Raw genomic sequence first — 17,741 nt, 5'->3', positions numbered from 1 at the left:
CTGTGCCTTGCTAGCTGTTATGCTGATGTCTAAAACCAGCTTGTATCCTGGTGATAGAGGACAGTGATGTGCAAAGTTTTGTACCTTATAGAGCTGGTGCTGTCTGCTCACTTGAAGCCTGGCAGAGGGGTAGCATTTGCAATGTGAGCTTCCAGTATTAAGAGCTATTTTCTAGGTGACAGTAACCATTCAGACTTAAGGTGAGGTTATGTGCTGCACCAAACTGCTGTAGAGAAACTGTGCTGGTAGGTTGTCATTGCTGCTACAAATCATGCAAGCTGCTAGAGGACTTAATGTGGGCCTGCAGTGCCTGCATGAGAAGCAAGGTAAACTATCTTTTATGCTGATGCTGTACTGTTGTGGCTAGAGCAAGCAGCGCTGCAGTTCAGACATGCCCTGAGAAAATGAAGGGCGTGAAAGTCATTCTTAATCACCCTCAGCTGATCATCCTGTGTTGAATAAGCATTGCAGAACCAAGATGATGGTGACATAAATTATACACTTCTCCAGCTGCACTGGGCACATAACCCTGCTAAGGGTGTGTGGTGTGGTTAGTTTAGGTCTGTTTTCCTCGGCTGCGTAAAATTAGGTCTGCAGGACTTGACTGGCTGTGTCAGGTACGTTACAAGCTATTGGTTGCTGTAGTTTACAGAACTGGAAATGTAGCCGGTGTGTGTGCAAGTTAGTTATGTGACACTCGACCCTAATGACACGTGCTGAAGTTCTCTTTAGTGGATGTGTCCTTGCTGAAATGCTGGTGAGAATCTGAGTGCAGTGGGTAACACTCAAAATAACCTAGTAATACTGGCTCAAGGTTGATTAAGACTGACTTCTCCTGAGGGGTTTGTATGAAGATGCTGCTGTTGCAGCTGACTGCAACAAGGACAGTGAGGAAGAGTGTTTTCTAGAAAGGAGAAGCCTCTTTTCTCCTCTCTCCCATTTTCCTGCCTGCTGGTTCTGTTCCCATATCAGACACAGTCCTAACACACTACCTTCCTCTTGTGGTTTGGAAGTCACCAAGAGCAGGAGCTTAAAATAATGATCTTCCCCTTTTTGTTCATCTTCAATAAATATAGCTCTACCTGCTTCTTATGGAAAAAATGTGTATAAAGGAACAGCTGACTTGATCAGTTCAATGAATAACCAATTAATTGCCATGTAGTCAACCCTTATAAACAGACCAGTGTTACAAATGGACTTACAGCACTGTATTAGCATTGCAATTAACTTTGCGATTACCCTGGAACTCTTAGTATGTAAAGATGTTTTCAAATTAAATTTTTAAAAGGGCCGGACTTCCGTTTCTGTAGGATTCCTTTAGGAAAACTAAAGCTGAATTCCTCCCTTCTCATGGGTTTGAGAGTGCACCCATGATTTAGCATTTGTATTAAATAGTCTTAAATCTACCTCCAGAAAACCATGTAACTTCTTAGATATCTGTGTCTTGTCTCATCCTTTGTCTCCCAGCAGAAATGGTTACTTCTTAGCAGGCTGACCATGTGCTATCCTGACAAGCATGTCAACAGTTGAAATAAGTTTTGCTTCATTTGCTTTAGTTTTGATGTAGAAACCTAATTTCCAAAAGTAGTTTGAAGAAACAGCTTAAAATGAGTAAGAACTGTAGGAGTGTGAGAAGCTCAAAGCACTGAATGCTAGAGGGTCATGTGCTGTTGTGAAGGATACCAACCGTTAATGTAACATTGCTCAATATGGTAACTTCATTAAGTGTTCCTTTTTCCACTTCATTTTTTCCACCACAGGAGACTGAAGATGCAGCAAGCCTAACAGCGAGGAAAGAAGAATCTCCTAAAAGAAGTCAGACAATCTGAAACATCGACCATGTCTATGGATCATAGCCCCACCACTGGTGTGGTGACTGTTATTGTGATTTTGATTGCTATTGCAGCTCTTGGTGCCTTGATACTGGGCTGCTGGTGTTACCTGCGTCTGCAGAGGATCAGCCAGTCCGAAGATGAGGAAAGCATTGTGGGTGAAGGAGAAACCAAAGAGCCCTTTCTTCTGGTGCAGTATTCTGCTAGAGGACCTTGTGTAGAGAGGAAAGCTAAGCTAACTGCAAATGGCACAGAAGTACATAGCTAACTTGGAACAAGGCTATCCTTACGATGTGTGTAATCAGCAGAAGAATCTCTACTGTGAAGAACCTGGTCACATGAACAGTACTCATCAGAAAACACCTGGATGAGGATTAAATAAGCTTTGTTTGCAACTGCATGCACTGAGAAGTTGCACTTTGCATCAACTGTGTACCCTAATTCCTCTGTGACAGGAGAAGACTCACCTGGCGTAACCTCCATTGCTGGCAATGGACACAGGCACATACTGGTGTGAAGATACTATAAGTGGGGTTTTGTTACTTGAATGTTTATCTGAGCCTATTTTGATGGAACTACTACTGTAATGTGAACTACTTTACAACTGTGAACTGTAAATAGGCTGCCAGAAGCTTTTTGCTTTGTGTTCCACAGCATATGAGCATATGATGCAACTGTAGGTAACAAAAGGGGACTCCTGAACTGCAACTGTAGATGGCGTTCCAGACCTTCAAAACCACATCTGCATTCAACGCTTGCTTCTGCCACTAACTTGAGTGTAGGGCCGTGAAGTCAGAACTCCTATTCTTAACAGTTACTTGGACAGATGCAGAGTACCTTTTTTGAGAAGGTGGTATGAGCTTTCAGTAACATGTTGAGGGAGGAAACACAGGAGCTACCCAAAAAGAAATTATTTCCTTTAGTTGCAGCTAGGTAGGTTAAGCTTCTGGCTGCTAGAACGCATTTCTCTATGTAGCTGCTGCAAGGAAACTGCCACTTTGATGGATTCCAACCTGGGAACTAATGATGGATACTGAACTGTCAGGGATGGTCCAGAAGGTTTCCAGGAGTTTTAAATGGCAGTCGAGCAGGCTTTTTACCTCTTCTGTAGGTCTGCATGCTAAAACTGCAGAAGTGGTTACTTATTAGACCTGGCATAAGTGCAAGTCATGTGCATTCTTCCTAGAACCCCTGTTTGTGTACGTAGTGGTTAGGGCATATGTTAACAGCCTGTTGTAAAAAGGCATTTCAGTCTACAGTCAACTATAGAATTGAGTTCATGTCTCTTGTAGATAACTCTTGATTTAACTGTACTACTACAAAATAAGTTTCAGTGTTTCCTGCTAAAACAAATGTTGATATGGCAAAGGAAGACTGCCGGTCCCTTTGTAAAAGTTTTTAGTTAGTAAGGTAAAGTCCTCCTAAATAAGGATGTCCGTTCTGTTTCTTGCTCTCTGCTACAGTTCAGCCTTAAGAACTATAAGATGTGTTAAGTAGGGAGTTCTGAACCTCAAAGGTTTAGGGGGAGGACAGAGGGCAGAAAGGGGAGAAGGAAGAACACTGAGCCACCAATGGCAGCTTATGTATTCCAAAACTCCTAGGGCAGGCACATAATCTTTAAGGCTACTGTTTCCTATGAATTTATACAAAAATATAAAATTTCAAACTACTTAATTGCCAAGGAGGAAAAAAAGCTACTGTAAATAGCTGTAAATACAAATATGAAGTCCAAAGGTCTTCAGCTCTACAGGAAGCATTAAACTTCTTGCACCTGTGTGTATGGAACACAGGCTGAGAAGCTCAATTGAAATCTAACTATTTTCAACAAAGATAATGCTGGTCTAGACAGAGTCCTGTCCCGTTCTTCTACAGTCAGATGCTGACTTGCGTTTTTAGTGCTACATTTGTGCTTTTTTTTTTTTCTTATAATTTGAAGCAAAATTAATGCTGTTGGTAGCAAAAAGCTCCTGCTGTTGCCTCAAGTACAATAAAGGGTGCAGCTGATAGAGGGCTTTTCTTACCTAGCACATGTCCTGTCTTAAGAGTCTCATGAGACTTGCATGTACAGCCTTAAACTGCTGTATTCTAGACCTTAAAAACTGAGGAGAAAAGGATTAATTCAGTAAGACTTTCTTTAGTTTTCAGTAAAGAACAGTTCACAAATGGCTCTTGCAGGTTTCAACACAGTCAGGTAGCTGGTATACAAAAGTGATACAAAGTGCTGAAGTTCTAGAACAGAATAGTTGTAGCTAGATGACTTTGTCCATTCAAGTTTACTGATTAACACAGATGAAGTACCTCTATTTTAATTCAGCAAAGATAATGCAGTGTAAAGGGCAAACTTCAGATATTATGGAAAAGTATAAATCATGTTTAATTTCTCTTCTAGCAGCTGTAAGAGAAAGCCAGTGAAAAATAACTGGTTCTCAGTCAGAGTTGCTTCACACCGCTGCCCCTAAAAGTCAGCATCTTCAATTTAAATGGATAGGTGTTTGCAAGTTAGTGCAAGAGTAAAGTGCAGAAAGTGTTTTCCGTTCTCCTCTTCTCTTTAGATGTGGGTATCTCATAAGTTGTTCAAGTATACAAAAATATTCCATTTGATTTTTCTTTTTCTAGATCATATGGGGAAAGTCTTTTATTTACAATGAATTTCAATAAAATTTGCATAAATACCTACCCAATACTGCATCATTTGCATTTGTGTGAGCACTCATTCTGTCCTGTTTCCACTAGTGTGCTCTGTCTCTACAGTATCAATATCAATCCTTTTTTCCTCTAACGGGGCAGTAGCTGCTGAACCTGATATATCATTATCTTCAGAAAATGTTTGCTCTGACTGAAGGGATTCTTTACTTTCATCTTTGCTCTGTAGCTTTCCTTCCCTTGCTGCCACCAGGATTCTCAGTAAAGTATTCTCCTTAAGGAGGTTTTCTGATGCATCAGCTAATTGTTGAAGCTTTTCAGCCATTTCTAGTAATTCTTGATTTTTCCGGTCATAAGTGGCCTGCAACTGATCGCTGTGGAGCTGCAGACTCCTGTGCTGCTTTTCCAGTGTGTGTTTTTGCTGTTGTAGTCTACGTTCCTCGCTCCTAGCTTCAGAAAGCTGTGCTTCAAGTTGGTCATGGGCCTGATGAAGGGCACTGATTTCCGATCTTAACTTCTGAATTTCTTTCTCTAAGTGGGAGATGTGTCCTTGCTGTAGAACCATCTCTTTATGGAGGCATTCTTTGGTACAGGGCTCAGATGAGGACAGACTTGAGTGACGTAAAATAAATTTAAGGAGATTAGGAAGGTTAACTGAAAAGTCTTCAGGGAACTTCACACTTTGTTCCTTCCTAGAAAGACATAACAAGTTAATATTAAAACATTCAGATAGGTCAACAATGATAATTAAGTATCTGCTGTTCAACTCCCTCTTGATACCTTGTTTTTGATTTTTTTTTTTCCAAGAATGGTTAATATAGGTGCCAAGAGAAACCTGAACTTATATAATTAAGATGGAAGACACTGTAGTTTTCTTAATGAACCCTTTAACCTGTGTTCCAGTCTTGGTGCTGTAAGCATCTCTGCACTGGATTGGTATTTGTCTTAGAGCAAAATTTTCTGACAGATTTCAGGAAACAAATTTTACACTTTAAAAAAGTGTCCTGGTTATAAGCTTGAAGCATACTGATATTAGCATCTGTTAATAAGCTGAAGGAGAGTTATGTAAGTGTTCCTAATTCTACATACACTGTTAGATATTAAGTCCAGCTGTATAAAGCTACCTAATCGGAAATGACTATTTTGAGCCTATATATGTTATCCTGGAAGAAGTAGCTTAATGTGTTCCAACATCAGAAAGGCTGTTTTGCTGTCAAACCCCTATCTTTTTGACTTGTTTCCCTTACTACTCTGTCTTTTTGCTACTGAGGTGATCAAGGAAGAAAACCAAATTTCTGAAGCACATTACACAGCTGTGAATACCACTCAGTGTAGGAATAAGTAGGCCCATTGCATTCTGCAGCAGCATAAGCTGTTACTCTGAACCTGACAAAACAGTTCAAGCTTCTTTAAGACCAGGGCAAGTATTCAACTTCCTCCTCAAGATGACTACTAACCACTGAGACACACCCATAACCTCCAGCTGTGTCAAATGATAGAATTATTACCCTTTTTTTGGACCATGTGTGTATTCCTACCACAAAACATAGGAGGCTAAACTTTCCTCGGAGGACTAGACAGAAACTCTTAACCTTCTCTTTCTGAATCAGTTCCAGTATGACATGCAGATAATATAACGTAACTCCTGAGCACTGCAATAGAGCTACTGCTAACTTCAGTATGTTTAACGGGGAAGGAAGCTAATAGGTAATCACCTTGTATGATCTTTAGCCTGTGCCAGTCAGAAGCATATTCTCTCTTTCGTTAGGGAGCCGTCAAAACAGAGAAGAAAAGCATTGTCTAGTTGCCAAATTCATAACCAGATTAATGGTATGAAGCATACATTCAGACATGAGTTAATTACCCAAGTAAGAGAAAGGATAAACCTGAACAAAAAATATTCCAACGCAAGAAAGCCAGATTCAAGTATAATGCCTAAAGCCTCAAAATTTACCACTGCTGTACAACACACTGTGGACAACTCCAATGTCCCCACATGTGTGACAGTATGTTTTGAAATTCCTTACACTGCACATCTGGAACAGGGGAGTTACTCTGTTACCAACTACAGTTGTCTCAAAAATGCTTTCTGTGAAATCCAACTCAGTAGCACATGGGGTATAAACACATGCTAGTTTAATTTACTGAGAACTACTTTCAGGTAGAAGACAGATACAATATTTTATCAATAATTGAAGAACTTCAGCCAGATGAGGCTCCTGTTCATCAAAATCAAACTATTTCTGGAAGCATAAGTGACATGACTTTTCTTCCCTTGCAGACTTCTGGTGATCAACCAAGTTACTCTTATAATTACCATCAGCAGTTTCTCAGCTGACAATCAGCTCACATCCAAGTTTAATGAATCATGACATGATTTAGGCAAAAAATAGTCTGCACCAAGACATAATTGACTCATTATACAGTGGCAATATTTTTCTATGTCATCATCCACTCTTATGGATGAAAAGCACAGTATGTATCAGAAAAGCTAAAAGGCTATTTAAAACAAAGCAAAACAAAATATTAACAGCATGTGGTGGAAATAAATAGAGAACAGTGTTAATTTGCAAAAATAGTCTCAGAAGGCAAATGCATAAGGATCTGCACAGGAAAGTCTAAGTATCAAACACCTTTATATTCAAAACCAGTATACGACTACTCTGGTAGTGCTACTGATAATAAAAATACTATCAAAAACTAATTTTCTTGATTACCTAGATGCAGCAAAATATAAAATACACTGGAAAGGAAAAGCAGAAAAGAAAACAATGCCGATAGGCAAGGTACCTTTATAAAACAAATTGGAACATTACAAACCCAGTCTTACTAAAATTATAAAGTCTGTCACTTCAGAGACAGTCTAGAGCTGCTTTGGAAAACCAACCAAAGCAAAATGAGCACCTAAGAAACAGGGAACACCGGACTTCGTAGTAACACAGGGAAGATGGCAAGCATTAGAGGAAGCTTCACTTACCACAAATTGGTTTACTGTTCTAAAGCTTGCTTGACTATGCTTCAAAATATTTCAGGACAAACCTTTTCACCATGTTATAAATGACCCTCACTCTGTCCCCTAGAATGGATGGTTCTGCAAATTAGATGCTTGTTCAAATGTTGGAGGGCAAGTCACTTGACTCAAGTTTCTGAATAGTATGTGGGGGTCATTAACTAGAAAGTGGTCTTACTGAATACAGTCTTACAACTGTATTCACAGCACTATTTGGAAATCAGTTTCTACCATTAGTTTTCCAGCCCTAAGACTAATCACATTAGCATTCCAGTGGTTTTTAATATACTTAGGTCTAGCAGACCTTCAGCTTATGCCGTTTAACGTGAGGGACAAGATACAGCAGCACAGTGCTACTCCTGCTCGTTGCCCGAGTTGTCAACAGCACTTGATGAAACGCACGTGGCTCATCTCAATCCAAACCGAGACTACTCATCTTTAAACCAGCAGGTCCCCTGCTTGCAGCCGCTCCAGCCAGCCAGAACTAATGGACTGTGCAAATGAGGGATAAGAGTCTGCATGCTGGAAAATGTGCAAAGCTGAGACCCAGTGGAAACAGAACTTGACAGGTAACTGGGCTCGGTTATTGGCACTGAAGACTGCAGCTCTCGCCATGTAGCGGATGAAGGTAACAGTGCCTTTATATAGCTGGGTACACACCTTGACTTACTCCAGCTGAGCTCCTGCTCAGTTAACAGAACAGAGAAGGGCTGGAACTGAGCTGGAGCAGTACAGCAGAGGGAGCCTGATGTGTGCAAGGCTTACTGCACAAAGTACGGAAGATGATGACTTGGAAGTTGGGATGACTCAGAACTGATACAAATGAAACTATTTCTGTACTGAATTAAAACATTAATTTAGAATTGCAAAGCTTAAGGCACGGGTTTAAAGATTTTGTGGTAGGAAACACTGCAAAGTATCAACAGTCTGAATTATCATTTGCTGATTATAAGAGTTCTTGAGGGAGAAGGGTGTAAATCAACATTTTTATTTTACATTGCAAAGAGGCAGGGATTTATTATAGTGCTTGTTTTCACTTCCTTTCTATAAAAACTAATTGTGTAAGATTAATACTTAATCTTCTTTAAAAGACAAACAAAACCCAAGGTCAATCATTTCTAAAGCACAGGGCATACATGTAACACCAAAAACACCTGAAAAGATAAATCAAGTACTTTTGAAAGCATGTGGCTCTCTTGCATCTAACGTCTCTTTATTCCTCAGCTGGATGCACTTGCACTGCGTGTACTGGTACAAAGCAGAAATGACTCACAGGTTTGACACTGGATTTCAGAATTTTTCCCTGCTGCAGAGGAAGAGTAGGATTCAGGACCCTTGTATGCCAGTCTAGGTCCCGTCCCAGTCCTAACTGTACTCTCCTTTTACATCCCTAATTTTAGAGTTCCTGTTTTTTCCTGACCCACCCTTTGCGCCTTTCTCTACCCAACTCTCCTTTGTCTTGTCTTCATCTGCATGAATCAATTCATGCTTCCAGCTCATTCTAGGATTATTCTCAATCCTAGCCATATCCTTGAAACTACACTTCCCTGTCCTATGCTCTTACTTCTTGGCTCTTTCTCAGAGGTCCTGCTTGCTGTATATAGTTTCACTTCAACAGCACATACACCTTGTTTTACCACTCATCTCCTTTGGATATTTTCCTTTGTAGGCATTAAAACTGCTACTGAAGCTTCATTTGTTTTCTCCTTTAAAGAAATAACACAAAGTTTCTAGAATGCCAACACATTTGCTGCGATTTTTCTCCTGTGAGAAGTACAGCACTTGTTACCAAGTAAGAATGAAAACCAAAATATTTTGGCAATATACACAAGAGTGAAGTAGTAAGTGTTGTTTTAAGAAAGAAAAAACATATTTTAATAACCACCGTGTTAGGTTTACACATGACATTTTTACATGAAATTACTTTCAAGCATGGCTCTCACTCGAAGCCTGTATCACACCATTTGAAATATTAGTAGCCAAAAAAATAAATTTCAAATAAATCTTATGTTGAAGGAACACTGCAGTAGAACAGCTCAATAAACTCCCCACAGTATTTGCAATAGGTTTTCCAGTTTTTCTAGTCATGCAATATGACAATCTTCCGGTAAGTTCCAAGCAATTTTGAGAATGTTTTCAAGTACATTTTCTTACTGTGTCATACTTCTGCTTCTTCAACTACCTTTTTTTTCACTCCATCCCCTATTCTCTTTCTACTTGATCATAACATTCATAACAGTTGTTTGGGTTTTTTTGTGTTCCGATTATATTACATTCATTCTACCACAAAGGAGCAAGGGAGAAATAAAAATACACAGTAATATTTCCAAAGAATGCATAAGCCTTCCTTCAGCACTCAGATTCTCAATTTTTTTTTAAGACAATTTTTTTAACTTTAAGAACGTGCAACAATCCACTTTCTCTCTGTAATGTCAGGATGATTAGTTTTTCTTTTCTTATATGAAACTAAGCTTGGGCTGGATTACTTACTCTCCATCTATGCTTATTTTTTAATTTTTCTTCATGAAAAACACAGCAAGCAAATCCTGGCATTTTACTACAAGAATTCATTGTAATCTTCTTTGAGATCTCTCTTAGTTTATCCAGCTAGAAGCGACTAGATACAAGTTGTCCTAGATCTATACTGCACCACCATCTACATCACTTCTCCCTCTTTTCCCCATCCTGTAGTCACTCCTTCATTTATTTGGACCATAACAAAATAATAATGTTAAATACAACCAAATAATAAGGAAAATTAACTGAAGAATAATGTTAGTAATGCTGCTGTTCATGAAGAAAGACTTACAAACAATTAAATAATGATCTTAGGAGAGAACATTCACTGTCTGCATACCGCCAGTTATCCATGTCCATCAGGGGAGGGTGTGTTGTTTTCCTGGTGGTGTTTTTTTAATTAGAATATGCATAAAGTAAGAATGTATATACGGAAATAAATTACTGTTTGGCTTTTTACTCTAAGACATGTAACCAGATAATTATTATAACTTCGCAAATTGAAAATTAAAAATCCATAGGAAAAGAATTACATTACCTCTGATGAGGAAAAAACAAAATGGTTGGGAGATGGTCTGTCATAAATTCCCATGGAAGGTCATTTCGAGTGATATCAATTCTGTAAAGAAAAGACACACTGATGAAGGGAACAGGCAGATGAACAAACAATCTATTTTCTTGTAAAGCACCATTCTAGGGATTGGGAAGAAGGAAATCCAAGTATCTACGAAAGTAAATCTAAACATGATATGTCAAAAATATGTTGTGTATGTGAGTCAGCAGAATTTATTACCAATATTCGGGATGATGAATCTCAGTTTCATAGATATCTGTGGGAGGGGTTTTTTGCTAGAAAAATATGTACAGTATTCCTACTGCTCTCGCTCAGCAATTAAACAGCACAGTTGCTCATTATGTACATGTTCATTATATACAGACCTTCCTTCTCTCAAACAGAATGACCTGCCTAATGGTTTCAATGCGAGACTGAGGTTTTTTCTATTCATTAATTTGTTCCTCAACTACAAGTCTATGAATATTTTCCCCAAAAGTAGTTCTTAAAAGGCACAGTTTTTTTCTAAAGCTCTGTGTAGAAAGGAACATACATATATCACATGCTGCCTCCTGGACTAAGTTCAGTAGAATGCAATAAGGATACAATCAGCACAGACATTTTAAGTATTGGTGTATTATCAAATACATGAACAGGAATGTTTAGGTTCTGTTGAAACATTAAAAACCCTGGAAATGCCAAACAAAATGTATAAATACATATTAGACACGTGTGTATATATATATAAAATATATATCTATGAAATGGGCTTGGCTGGGACAGGGGTTATTTTCTTCAAAGTAGCATTTCTGGTGCTATGTATTAGATCTGTGATGACAACAGCGTTGGCAACACAGGAATGCTCTGGTCATCGCTGAACAGCACTTCCACAGCCCAAAGGCCACGTTTCACACTTTACCCCAAACAGGATACACTGGGGAGTGGGGACACAAGCAGGCAGATGACCTGAACTAACCAACGAGCCATTCCATATCATATAACATCATGCTCAGCAATGAGAGGGAAAAGAGTGGGGGCTCAGGGGGCTTAGCCACCTTTTAACTTGGGAACCATCCATGCAGTGATCTGCCCATAGGAGGTGGTGAGTGATTGCCTTTGCATCACTTGTTTTGCTTTCTTCTCTCTCACTTATCCTTCACTTATTAATCAATTTGTTTTGTTTTATCTTGACCTCCAAGTTTTCTTGGTTTTATTCTTCCTTTCCTCGTCCCCTGTCCCTAAGGATGGAGGGATGAAGTAAGCGAGCAACTGTGAGGTGCTTAGCTGCCCTCCAGGGTTAACCCACAACAATGTGTAATTTACCCATCTCAAGTACAGTCTAACAAGAGGTAGTTATTTGCTACAAATTATCAGAGAGAGGGGCAAGAACTGATTCACATCCAGAAATTAGGAAACTTCAAGGTTAATTGCACTATTTAAAAATTCATTTTAATTAAACTGCATAACTACTGCAGTGAGATTGAAAACGATCTAATTCAGAGGAAAACGAAATAATGCAAAGAAAAATTAAACATATGACATTCCTATCTTCTATTGCATGATTGTAGAGAAGAGAAAAGAAAAGTAATTGTTTCCTAGGCTGATGACCTCAATGAACTTACATTATTATAGTGAGTAGAAATTGGAATCTTTTTTTACCTTGCCACAGTGAAATTATCTGGGGGCAAAAGCCGAGCAAGTTGAATAAAAATGTGGTTAAGAGAAGCGCAGAATCCACACCACTGCGCATAATAGATCAGCAAGACATTCTGGAAAATAAAACAGAGAAGAGTTTGACTATCTATTGTAGTTAATTGGCTGCAGAAGAGGAATAGACTTCACAACATCTAAAATTTGGAACCCTTAGAATGTGCAAGGAAACTATATCCTAATGTTAATACACTTAATTATAATCTGTTTACTGATGCTCTCTGTCTAATGAGTTAACACAAAAACCTTCAGGGAATTCTCTTTCCATAAAGAAAGGCAAAATTAATAGAATTATTTAGATTATGTAGTTTAGATTCATTTCAAACACAGAGGGTAAAAATCACACCTCTCCCCCCCAAAAAAAAACCCAAAACAACCACCCAAACCCCAATAAGCCTTCAACTGTGGCACAAACCTGTCAGGAAGTCAGTTGCACTGACTTTCATTATTTTAAGACTTGAAGATGATCTACTGCAGATTTACTTAAGATAACACTATTCTGAATTGTCTTTTAAAAACAAAAGAAAACAAGCCACAAAACTTCTGAACTGTTACAAAATAACTTTTTTCATGTTACAAATAAGCAAAGCACATCAATGTTAAAAAAAAAACAACCAAAACCAGAGACACCCCCCCCCCTCAAAAGTCTGAGCAAGGATCTGTAAGAAACACTTTCAGTACAAGGTACCTTTTCACTCAAGAACACGGTATCATGAAAGGTACTGGTAGTCACTTCAGTGATGACACGCTGTTCATGAAAATGGACTGAGGGGTCATCTACAAGATGCCTTTTCAAGGGACTGTAGAGAACACTGAAGTTTTTTATGAAGGTCTCTGAAATTAAATCGATATATAACAACGTTATTCCAGTTTCACAAATATGTGATTTTGGCAGGTTTTACTTTGGAATTCAGAGGAACTTTTAGAGAAAATACAAATTCAAACCCGGTTTTCTGTTATTAATTTTTTACAGTTTTGTACTCTGGAGGAACTACTAACTGTGAAAACAAGATAAAATTTCCCTTTTTTTTGGTTTTGCTCATTACAGTCATCTTTTCACTTTCCACACTAATCTCTAATCTTGCTTCTACTACTATTCAATGTATTACAATAAAAATTCTCTTCCCTCAAATGTAACTACATGCCTAGTAAGTCATAAATAGTATCCCCTCACCACTTTTCCCTTTCTACACAGCATTCAAGTATTTGGCCCTTACTGTGAAGGATCCTCTTAATTCCACATTTATTTGCCTTTGTTCTTTCATTTTTACTTACTTGCCCTGTAATTCTCTTTTTGCTTTAGACCTTTCGATTGTGCTGTTCCGATGCCAACACAACCAGCCACATTCAGTTTACCAGTGACCACCCTCGTCTTCAACTTTCCCCTTAGCTGTAAGATGTTTAACAGTAGCTCACCAGCAGTAAAACTTTAAAACCAGCTCCAGAGCCCTCAACTACCTTCAGCTACATTGCTATGAGCTTGGGCCATGCTCTCTAAATTGCTGCAAGATATTGACTCTACCCTCCTTTACAATATAGACACAGAAATATTATTCTCTACATTATGTAATAAGAATATTCAACAATCAAGAAAAAGATGTAATATCAAACAGACTAAAAATAGTTCTTTGACCAAACAGAAACCTCTTGTGCTGGTATTTCCAGTCTAAAAGCTAGGCCTAAGAAAAGTGACACTTTTGTGTATACATACAAAATACCAGGCCATCAAGTTTATCTCAAATGCAAACAGCTGTACACTAAATTTAATACTTACTATTCAGCATTTCATTAAATTCTCACATCAGACCAAAAAACAGTTATTTTTCTTTCCAGATGTCCAGATCTGGAATATCTACGCATGATTAAGTAACAGCTGAAAGGAGGGGGCTAATTAAAAAAACCCACACTCCTGAAGTTTAAGAGACGATCTGTAAAAACTGCAATCTGCTAACGGCACTAAACAGAAATCTGTTGCATTATTTTAAAATAATCAGTTAGGAGGCTTAAAGAAGTAAAATAAATTTTTTAAAACCCCACAAAACCCCAAACATACATCACAGTGACTCCTTAACAAAATATGCAGAAGCAAAAAATTTCCAGAAGTTCGAATGACTTGGAATAGAATACTGAGTGTTACTCAGCAGAGAAAACCTCATCGTGCTCAGGAAATCCTGCGACCTGAAAAAAGTTGAGGACAGAAAGTACTGCGAGTAGAAAGGGGAAGGAAATTTGTATCTCCTCGCTCTGATCTTAATTTTTCCTAAACATCCTTTTACCGTCAGTGGGGTTTTTGCTTGTTTTTCCATAGTGTTTTTCTGAGGGGCTGGGATGGAGACAGGATACAGGGCTAGATGGAATCTTTAATAAGAACATACCTGTTCATTCTTACTTTGTGCATAGTTTTGCATATAGATTTATGGCAAAAATGGAAATTTAATTAATGCTATAAGAATTATACTGATAACCTGTAAACCATTTATTTTGATCCTATTCTCACCTGAATTTACTTCCATGTTTACTTACACTGCTAACATTAAAACCCCCTGTGTTTTCTGAAGGTGGACTCAGTTTTGCACATCATCATGATAGGTCAACATATGTGGTTAAGCAAGTTGTGTCTTACTGAATAATTTGCATAGAAATCAGAATTGCAATTGTTGAGCTGGTTTGGTTTCGGTTTATTAGGGGTTTTTTCTACTCCAATTCAGAGCACTGACAGATTTGGCCAAAACCACTTTGGCGCCCTACCTTGAAAATGCACAAACTTTTCAAAATAAATTTAAAACAATTTATAAGTTGGTTTCAGAGCACAAGAGGAAGGGCTAGGCTCTGCTTCTAAGTGGGCAGTATCCCACAAAATTCTGGGATATTTTAGTACACAGAACAGCTGAGCAAACACCAACACCATCATTAATACCCAAATGTCTTTTGTAATTTCAAATATGTTAGATGCATAGTAATTTTTTTTCCAGAAGCAAATTAGTTTAGAATGCATCAGGCAGTCAAGAATCACACATTCAGTGTTCACAACTTCTAAACCAAATTGCTTTTGGTATATGAAACTTAGGTCAAGTAGAACATGATTCTATTCCTTGGTACACTACTAAATAAATTAGAACAGAATAAACCAAGATTCACAATGTTGACTATAATAATGACTTTAAAAGCAGTCACTTTCAAAATTACTTTATGTCTTCCATTCATAAGCTTACTTGCAAACTTAATTTTCTTATTTCAAGCATTTTTACAGTGGATACCATACCCAGGGTAGATCCAACAAGGGACTGATTTTGATCCAGGACATAGTGCACTTCTTCTTTCAGGTCAACAATGGCGGCAAATTCCTTAAGATGAGTGGATCTTGATGCTCCTAGTCTCTCTGCGTATATCCAAAAAAGATTTGAATCCAGTAGATACAGATTCAAGGTTTTGTTGGTCCTGCAGCTCAGACCAGTAATGTTAGTGCCAGTAATATGGTCAGGAATAAAACAATTCCTATCCTCAATATGAGGAATAGAATTTTGGGTGTTATCTTTCTTCCCATGGGAAGAAAATGTTACTTCGGGGGTCTGAAAGATGGTCTTCTCAGAACTAATGAAACTTAAAAAATGCCTGTTTACTGTTCTGCAACATGCAGTGTAATAGCTAAAGGGACTATAGAAACTTAAGAAATTGCTGCATTCTATGGTATTTGATATAACTTGAAAAAAGGTATGCTCCTGGAGGTAGAAAGAGTCCAAAGCTGCTTCTATCTCTAAAAAGTTACAGTGTGGCACATGGACTTTATTTGGTTTGACACCAAGTGTCTGGTTGATGCAAAGCTCACAGACATTGTGAGTTCTAGATATTGAATGCCACTGTGGAAGCACCACTGTGTTACAGCACGGGTACTTGGTAATTGAAAATGTTTCTGGTAGCTTCATATGTGCATCTGGAACAGAGGAATCAAAAGCTGGTGAATCAGTGTCTCCTAAGTGCTGAAGATCCGGCTCAGCTGCCTGGCTTTTGTTACAGTTGTGGTATTCCAAGGCCACTTTGGTAATCTACAAGGGGAAGGGGAAGAAAAATAGGCAAGATTAACAGTGCATGGTTCACTCCGATGCAGCTATCTGTTGCACGTTTAACATCATCTACACAACTAGAGATGATATGGAATTTCAGAAACAAAGCTGACTACTCTTCTTCATTCTTACAAAAAAAATAGAGGAGACTGACGATAACAAAGTTAAATTTTCAGATATTTCACAGCAAGTAGGAATTAAACATGCAGAACAACAAAAAGCCGCTTAAAATTTTTTCAACCCACTATACTACTACACTGATCCCAAAGTCTTCTTCGCATCACATTTATCACAGTGCAATAACACCACATTTTAAGGTTAAATCCCACCACATGAAACATTGATTAGTGCAGGTTCCTGAATTTCCTTTGTTTTCCAATACAAGAAGAAAATAAATAAAAGTATTCCTGTATGAAAAGGGAACATAGACTACTTCTTTGTATAGGTGATGCACACATTTTGCAACAGTCGCTGTTATCTTCCCAGCCACAGGCATGTAGTTGTTGCACTGCAGGTGTACTTGGTGAGACTTATTGGGAGAAGAAAGAAAAAAAAGAAGGAAAAAAAGACAAAAGCCTGCCTTCCAATACAAAATTCCTGTGCGGCATCACCATTTTGTTTTTTATAACCAAGGGGAAAAAAGCAACAAAAAAGGCACGTGTGTGGACTATAGAAGGGATTCCCTTTCTAGCAGATAAATAACAGAACATAGAAGAAAAGAAAAGAGTAATTCCCTTCATGCCTATCACTTTAAACATAATCAAAATACAGAACATATACCTGCTGCTTACACAAGGTTGTTTCGAGAGGCATTATCTTAATTATCAAAGGGATCCTGCAGGATCCTAGGAGGGATGCTGTGTCACAGGACCATCAGTATTAAGATGTGGTCTATAGCAAGTTTGTCACCATCTTTTAAGAATTTATTTTTACATGTTTTCATACTGAAAACACTCAGTTAAATACTTAAAAGAAACCTCACTCCTCATACTATAATCTACCTGTTAGTAGAATGTTTAATCTGTGACAAGCATCACTGAATTCAGTCTGACAAAAATAAGACATGCTAGTACAAGTGTAATCGCAGTTCTATCCACTCTTTCCACAAAGGTCTCCCCAACTCTGTCTCGTATCAGACTACCTTTTATTGTGTCTATTTCCAGTTGTCCTTAGTACTATGTGATCACCACTGTGATGTGCAGCTGTCTGATTTACTAAATGGGACGATGGGTTCCAGCTAGAAAATAGCCCAGGGAAAAAAAGAATTATTTTCAGCCAACTTAGTTTCCCTCTCATTTACTGCACAGCTACACAAACTCCTGTCCTAGGAAGTTCAGAAACGGAAATCACAGCAGAGGAAGATAAATTTGGAAGGGTAACTAAGGAACACACAGAACATAAAAATCAGATTAGTT

The 17,741-nt window shown here is 38.2% G+C and overlaps 1 protein-coding gene across 3 annotated transcripts in view; it reads right to left on the bottom strand.

The window, feature by feature from the left end:
• Positions 1-3,946: 3,946 nt before the first annotated feature.
• TXNDC11 (thioredoxin domain containing 11) overlaps positions 3,947-17,741 on the bottom strand; it is a 32,293-nt gene continuing 18,498 nt past the window's right edge. For all 3 annotated transcript variants that reach the window (XM_069870604.1, XM_069870605.1, XM_069870606.1), the window contains 5 exons: positions 15,528-16,308; positions 12,954-13,099; positions 12,215-12,324; positions 10,541-10,621; positions 3,947-5,167 (listed from right to left, as the gene is read on the bottom strand). In XM_069870604.1, the coding sequence (XP_069726705.1) occupies positions 4,543-5,167; positions 10,541-10,621; positions 12,215-12,324; positions 12,954-13,099; positions 15,528-16,308 (1,743 nt within the window). In that variant the 3' untranslated portion in view covers positions 3,947-4,542. The remainder of the gene's footprint in view (positions 5,168-10,540; positions 10,622-12,214; positions 12,325-12,953; positions 13,100-15,527; positions 16,309-17,741) is intronic.

The sequence above is a fragment of the Phaenicophaeus curvirostris genome, chromosome 16, assembly GCF_032191515.1.
Source record: "Phaenicophaeus curvirostris isolate KB17595 chromosome 16, BPBGC_Pcur_1.0, whole genome shotgun sequence".
In the NCBI taxonomy this organism is placed as follows: Eukaryota; Metazoa; Chordata; class Aves; order Cuculiformes; family Cuculidae; genus Phaenicophaeus; species Phaenicophaeus curvirostris.
The sequence above is the reverse complement of the archived record's forward strand: the minus strand, read 5'-3'. Positions and strand labels throughout refer to the sequence as shown.